At 37.4% G+C, this 7,847-nt stretch overlaps 1 protein-coding gene across 1 annotated transcript; it reads right to left on the bottom strand.

The window, feature by feature from the left end:
- Positions 1-889: 889 nt before the first annotated feature.
- On the bottom strand, positions 890-6,913 carry LOC127802821 (jasmonoyl--L-amino acid synthetase JAR6-like). The gene is given in 6 exon segments (XM_052338860.1): positions 890-1,539; positions 3,882-4,702; positions 5,334-5,435; positions 5,548-5,679; positions 5,681-5,879; positions 6,636-6,913. Coding segments are annotated over 5 exon segments (1,767 nt in total). The 5' UTR covers positions 5,851-5,879; positions 6,636-6,913; the 3' UTR covers positions 890-997.
- Between the last annotated feature and the right edge of the window lie 934 nt (positions 6,914-7,847).

Here is a 7,847-nt window from a genome sequence, read left to right as displayed (position 1 = left end):
CATTGGAGAAGTCACAACCCTCCAATTTAAAGACATGTTTTTTAAGATAAAAGTCACATTAGTTCATATTTTGGCTGTTGTATTTCCAACATTTGGATTGGGAGTCGACTCCCAAAGAGCAACAGTCGACCTGGCCGAGAATTAGTTATGTAGAGTCGATCCAATCGAGAACCGTCTTCTTAAAAAATCGACTCTTATTCAATGACAGTCGACTTTCACTCCCTAAAAGTCGACTTTCATGACAACCATTTCAAAAATCACAAAACTATCAATATTATTATTAGATAATACTAATATATACTTATATATAACATTAGGGTTATGATAGTGATGGGGGGATGGAGAAAAAGATGGAGCCATGGCCAAAGTGGTGGTTTGGCCATGGTTGTCATTTCCAATGAGTGCATGGAGGGAGGACATTGGAAGAAGAAGCCAAAAAAGCACCCATGGTCGAACCAATTGCTACACTTTTTTGGTGAGTGTGAGAAATATATAGAGAAGAGAGGAAGACAGAAGATAAGAAGAGGAAAGAGGGTAGCCATGGCCAAAAGAATGGTGAGTTTGGCCTTGATTGTCCTTTATGGGGGTCGGGGGGGGGGGGGGGGGGGGGGTGGGGGGGGGGGGAGAGTGATGTTGGCATGGTAATCACGTGCATGAATTATTTGCCACTCTATTTTGCTACCTTGTTAATCATAGTCTAGAATTGAAGTTAAGTGAAACTACAATTAATAAAATTAAAAGTCAAATCTAAAACTAAAAAACCCAAACACTTTCCCATAAAATAAGGTCCTAACGCATTTCCTATAAAGACGTTGCTCTGAAATATGAACAGTTTCTTCTACATCTTGCCAACCTTGTAATGGAACCAAGTAAATCTTCCCAAAAACAGTTATCGAATGTGTATCATTTCAAGCATTAATTTATCAGAAACCAATCATAATCCAAGGAATTAATTTGACACCCTTTTCCCTACCAAATAAAAAAAGACGAATAAATTTCAAGTATAAGCTGTACTGGAGTAGCTCTTCACAACATTGCTACACAAGATCCGCAACACATAGCCGTTAGCATGTCCCACGCACCGCGGCGTCTTGAACTGGCTGACAGCGGCTCCCAATCCCACATAGTGGTCCAGAATCTTCTGGAAGGTTCCTCTCCTAACAACTCGGAGCTCCAAGGCTCCAATGGCGCTGACTTTGCGCGAGCTGACATAACCTGCGTCGAGGAATGAACGGTCCAAACAGTTGCAGCATTCTTGCGAAAGCTCATCGCTCGCTTCCCCGCTTATCTCCCAGAAGATAACGTAGTGGCCCGGCTCGGTCGATAAGTCTGCATGGCTTGTGAAGTCGATGACTTCCATTTTCTCTTCGGCTAGCAGCTTGGCTGCGGCTTCCGCGGCTAGCTGCAAATCTTTCTCGGTGTTCTTGTCGATGTTGATGGTAAGAAGAAGATTGCTTCTGCACACGAATTTGAGTTCCGGAGTGGAGTTGTGGAAGCCCATAACTTTGACAACGTCGCCTAATCTGTACCTGTACAATCCTGCAAGTTTATTTTAAAGCAATTTGAATTTAGAACTTTTTAGCATATTATTATTCTATCATGTCTAAGCTTCTCCATCACAACTCTAAAGAGTATCAAAGACTTAGAATCGCATGGCAAATGATCACATTACAGGTGTACAAATTTTTATGCAGGGAAGTGGGTAAATTATATGGATGGGAACTGTATTAGAATAAGAAGAAAGGCATACACTGTTACTAGAATGCAGTTTTCAGTTAGCAGCTTGCTTTATGAGATTGCAATGAAACAAGGTCCCGTTGGATTGCAGAACAGTAAATCCACAAAAAACCCTTTGAATAAAGACTATATATTCCACGGTGCATTCTTTATCCATTTTTTTTTGGGTGGGGGGGGGGGAATAGTAAAATTGGATGGTCAAGAGAGAACACTTGGTGTATGATCCTCCTCAATTCGTAGTCTCACCCATTCAATTAGGCATATGTTGGAGCTAGCAACCAAGTTTTAGAATTAATTTATATAGCGTCCAGGCAACACTACTTGGCCATAAATTCAACAAATACTCTACTATTTTTGTGGAAGTCGACATTGTCCTCTTAGTGGAAGTCACGTAAGATCTAAAAGAGCATCTAAAACTCAGAAGATTCAAACTCGAAACCCTAAATTTACTAGTGTTCATCACTTACAACTAAACTACTACTCAAATAATATTGCATTCTTTAATTTGCTAACATAAATATTTACGATACTAAAATCAGAAGAAAAAAAAAGCACTTTCATCCCTTTCATATATAGCATGCTCCATTTTGATCTCACACTAAACTTGATATCTTATTTTTCACATATTCCTATATCTGGTTACTTAGTGGAACAGAAGAGAAAAAAGAAAACAAAAAATTTATGGAGACGTGGAACATCATTCAAAAATATTCTTTCACAATACTTTGGCTAAAGAGGAAGACTTCAGGTAGAGCCTGGGCCAACATTTGATACTTTTCCTTCTTTAGTTGTCTCCCCACAAGGTTGTTCGTTACAAATATAAACCAGAACCTATTCATCATACTTGAACAAAAGTTTTCAAGGGAAGTAGTCGTAAATCAACCAAGTTTTATGAATAAAATTGTCCGATCTGAATCAAACAAACAGCACACATGAAAAACCTTGTATATAGAACATTTGAAATATTCTTATTTACATTTTATATTAAAGAATTAAACAATAATCCCTGGATACATACAGACTGTTGAAAGGTAACCTCCGCTTCTTCCTAAATTCAACCATTTTGTGGGTGATGTGTGTGTGAAACAACGGATATGACATGTATATATAGAAACCCTGTTAATGGATGATAATCTATATCAAGCTAAATATATATAGCCTATTTACAGGCAAAATTTTACAAAAAAAAACTAAAGGAAACATTTTGATAGTTAGTTATCCTCTTCCACTTCCACTGCTTAGGTTTCTTCCGTCCTTTTCGAAGTTTAATCTTCAACACAGACAGACATAAAGAAAAGTCTGTAAAAGTGAAGTCACACAGCATGCTCCGAGTAAACTAGATGAAATGCAGAACAATATATTACATTATCTTGTATGACAGAGTCATGCACATGGAACTACTAGTGAAAGCAATGCAGACAAAATTAAACACTTATCCAACTACTGCACCTGCATAGACAGCAAAGTGAATTCGTGCCACTATCAAAATTTCTATTTTCCAGTATCAAAAGTTTTATTTGCAGGAGCTTAAGGTGACAACCAATAGTGTGCGTGTAGGTCCGTTTATCAGTGTTTTGCTGGGTTTGCCCCAATTGTCTTTTGTAAACATTTAGATGTTTGATGTGTTGCTGCGTGCAATTTTAAATTACAAAGAAAATGATATTATATCATTCAAACAAGTATCTAGATACTCGTGTCAAAGCAAGTATAGTCACGTGGATTGTGAACTTGTGAACGGGAAAAGCTCAAATCTTCTTCGTCTATATAAGCGACCTAGTGATTAAAAAAGTCAATAAAAAAACTAATGGTCAAAAAAACTATGAAGCATGGGAGGAAAAACCACGCAAGGATGGAGCTGTTCTTCCGGTTCCCAACACCCACATGGCAAGCATTTAAGAGAAAGTAGGAGGATTCAAACAGCCATGGATCAATAGAAGAAAAAAAATATATACTACACATTTACTAGAATTTTCTCTTTATAATATATAAATGTAAATAAGTGAACTAATTTTTATATAAATATTTTGTATAAAAATGATATTTGTACATTAGTGTATTAACATAAAAAACAACATTTTTTTTGCAAAATTTCTACATAAAAATATCACTAAATTGATAAAGCAAGCCGGTAACTCTTTGAGTACCTGCAGAATTGGTCATGACTATCTCGTATTCTTCGCCCATCTTGACTTCGCTTAGACCTACTGGCTTGGGCTCCACATGAAGAAAGGACTCAGTTTCGTCTCGCTTCTGAGCCGGAAGGTTCTGCCTCCGATGAATAAATTCAAAAAACCCAATATTAGGAAGCACGGCAAAAGTTGCCAATTCAGGCGGCAATTTGGGGTTCACATTTGCTCCAATCCACCCTTCAGAAGACCCATAATCAGCGCTCAATAGTGGCACTTCACCTGCATAGTGCCTCAGCTTTTTCAAATAAGGTTCCATTGATCCAGTCATGATCCCATACACGTACTTGCAATAAGGAAATAGCTCTCGTATTAATCCATACCAATTACTTAATCCCAGGCACTTTCTATAGATCCTATCAGCCAATTCAGGGTTTGGCTTCAGCAGTTTCGACATAGCCGTTCGGATACACGGAACAGTTATGCGGCTGCTGAGAACCCCTTCTCGGATGTCAGTACAGAGCTCTTCCCAGACCAGTTCAAAGGTTCTGAAGGCATGTACAATGCTGTGAGCAAATGTAGAGGACACAACTAGGACTTCATCCCAGTGAATTAGTCCACTTAGAAGATGGCAGTATAAAGATTGCTGGAAGTCAGGACCAAATATTACTTCGTCAGGGCTACAATATGGAGTATGCATTGCCTTCATTGTATTCTTGTAATGCAAACTACGGTACACATTTGTTGTTGCAGTTCCTGCCGCGAGACCACCTTTGGTTTTGAACTGTTTGCTGCTGTAGATAAACTGTAGGGCCTTACCACTCCCAATTGGAAATTCCCTGCTAGGCAGTAATTCTACACGTCAGAGGATAATTTCTTAACATTAGCAAAGAGATTAACACAAGGCGGCAATATTACAGATGCAGAGAGTTCTAAAAGAAAAATAAGGCAAGCTAGACTGCGAAGTATCTCTGATTGAGGTTTGTTTTGGCAGTCGAACAAGGACAAAACTATGCATATACGCACCATGTTAATTAATTACACTTGAGAGTTAAATACATGTAAAAAAAAGGAAAAAGAAAAACATCTAGCGGAAGGTAAGTCAACATTTACCGCTTCAAAGAAAACAGAAATAAAATCCTCTCAATAAAGCATCCATGCTATGGAGAAGTCAAAGGGGGCAAATATCTTATCAACGAATTACGGAGACATCATCGCTTCCTTAAGCCTTCTAAAAAGGAGGGGGAAAACAGAAAGGGAAGAGAAGCAAAGGAAAAAAAGATTAGCAGACGAATGAAATGTTAATTTGCAGAACGGGGGAGGTCAATGAATAAAAAGGCATTTTATTCATATAATATTTTCTTATGAGGTTTACTTCCAACAAAATAATTTCGAGGTCAATGAATAAAAAGGCATTTTATTTCAGTAACTAGAAAGCCCTAGTGTTATCCAATACACAAGGGATATTACCTGTTTCTGAACGAAAAAGATGTCTTGTATATCTGCATAGTGTTATCCAATAATTTTTCATTGAAAGGGACGAACTTTGGCTTTCCATGAGTGGTACCAGAGCTGCGTAAATCATAAAAGTAACAAAATCCGCTTGAATAGAACTTTTATTGGAAGGAAATAAAACTAAGATATTGCAGAAACACACGGCACGTGTACCATTAATTACAGATACCTTAACGAGATGGCTGTTATTGGTTTCCCAGTGAGGATGGGAGACGCATCTCCATCTGCAATTCTCTGAATGTAAGGATCCAAATCCTCGTGGGTGACAAGGGGAACACAGGCCTTGAAACTCTCAGGGTCAGGTCCTTCCATCGAGACCACACTTCCTTAAGTACTCAGTGTTGCCATCTTCTTCCAATATTTTCCTCAGGGTCTCCCTCTGAACTTGTTCAGCATCCTCTGTCATCCTCTCAAATTCTTCTATGAATTCCTCCGGATCAAAATTTTTGTCCATTTTCTCTAAAATCCTCATTTATTGCGGACAACTGCTACAAGTCCCAACTGCAAAACAGAAGTTAATTTAATACAATTAAATGACGGATTAAATTATTGAAGAATCAATAACCCACTGGCTGAAATGTCGGGATAATTGAAATGCACCAAATTAACAATGCCAAAAACGTTTTCCAGTGCATAAACAGCCCCATAGAATTCACAGAACCAATTGATGCAAGAAGTGCAAGTGTGCGACAAGAGACTTTACAGAACAGTCGTTTCACGAAAGTGATTGGTAAATAAAGTGCAGAAATGAAGTAGAAACTTTTCAAAACAACGCGGAAACAAAAGGTGAAAGCTGGTCTTCGAATCTTAGACGGGATCCAATATACAGAAAGTAGTACAACATCCGCTCAAATCCGGATACTAAAAGGTGAGACTTGCATATCTCTGTTTGTTATTTCACTGAAGTCAACGAATCAGAGAGATGAAAAAAAATAAAACCGAGAATAGCATCATTTGTGCTAGTGAATGAATCTGACCATGAACGAAACTCAGATTCAATGAATCGAAACCGATTCATTAACCTAGCAATGGTCAAAAAACAAACGGAATCCAAAACAGTAGCAATTTATATAATTATTAAAACTCCAAGAAAATCGACATGAAGAACAAACCAACACGGCGAAGATACGCAGTGACATGCACATAAACACACACAACGAATAAGAAGAACGAAAACGCATGATCACATCACACCTTGCTTGAAAGATTTAGCATAAAGTTCGGAGAGAGTCTCAGCCTGAAAAGAGGACTACTTACTCGAAAATTCGAGCAATTAATTCAGGATCCGAATTCTTCCAACTGAAACAGAGTCCATAGAAACATAGATACATGTACAGAAAGAGTGAAGAAAATCTGGAGAGAGAGAGAGAGAGAGAGAGAGAGAGAGCGTTGAAATTCACGGGCTTGGATTGTGCGCTTCGTTTGGTGCAAGGGAGGGAGAGAGAGAGAGAGAGAGAGAGAGTGTTTGGGAGTTAGTTACTTTGTTTTGTTGCGCGCTTTTTCTGCAAGGGAGGTTTGGGAGTGATGGAAGGTACTCCGTGGCGCATTATATAGGAGCATGAATGAGACGGGATAGATTAGGCCAAGCCGTTAAATACCCTTTCTGCCCCTGAAGTTGTTACGATTTTACCAACTTTTGAAATTTAATTTGCTTACCAACGTCTTGGGGGTACCAATGGGGAAATTTTATTTTCGTCTTTCCAATACATGCCTTTCGCTTGCTGAGGCGTATTTGTTTTGTTTTGTTTTGATTTGAATGGGGTTGGATTTTTCGGGTTTTCGGATTCGGTCAACGAAACTAGATCCTAGGACAGCTGGGGCCATTGTGATGATATCGGGGCTGTATGCAGTTTTGGTTTCGGTGGAATTCCGTTATTGGTAATTGTTTTGGGGGTGTGGGGGATGTGTCCTAGGGTTTGGTATGGTTAAATTTACTGGCCCTGCTCATGCCTGCCGCCTTCTCATCAGCCAGGCAGGCAGGGCACACGGTTTATTCCCTGACCTGCCCTTGAGTTTTGTTTTGTTTTGTTTTGTTTTGTGGAGGATGCGCTGATTGCAAACTCATCGTATGGTTAATTTTTTATTTTATTTTTTAAAATAAAAAATTAAAAACCACTTTTTCTTTAGAATTTTGAAAAATATTATTTTATGATATTTTATTTAATAAATTTGATTATTAAATGATAAAATTAACTTTTTTTTAATAAATTTTTACTATTAAAATAAAATAATAAATTATTGACATTTGAGTAATAATTTATATTAAATATTATTATACATAATATGTGGAATATACTTAATAATATATTATATGTTATTCTATATTTTTAATTATAATATAAATATACTATATTTTTTAAATTTTAAATAAATATATAATTTTATTTTTAAAATTTAAGAGTAATTTTTTTTTTCTTTTTCCCTTCTTCATTTTTAGAGCCAAAATATGAAAAATTGATTGTGTTTTCT

Source organism: Diospyros lotus, chromosome 5 (genome assembly GCF_014633365.1).
Source record: "Diospyros lotus cultivar Yz01 chromosome 5, ASM1463336v1, whole genome shotgun sequence".
NCBI classification, from domain to species: Eukaryota; Viridiplantae; Streptophyta; class Magnoliopsida; order Ericales; family Ebenaceae; genus Diospyros; species Diospyros lotus.
This window is presented reverse-complemented; position numbering and strand designations above follow the sequence as displayed.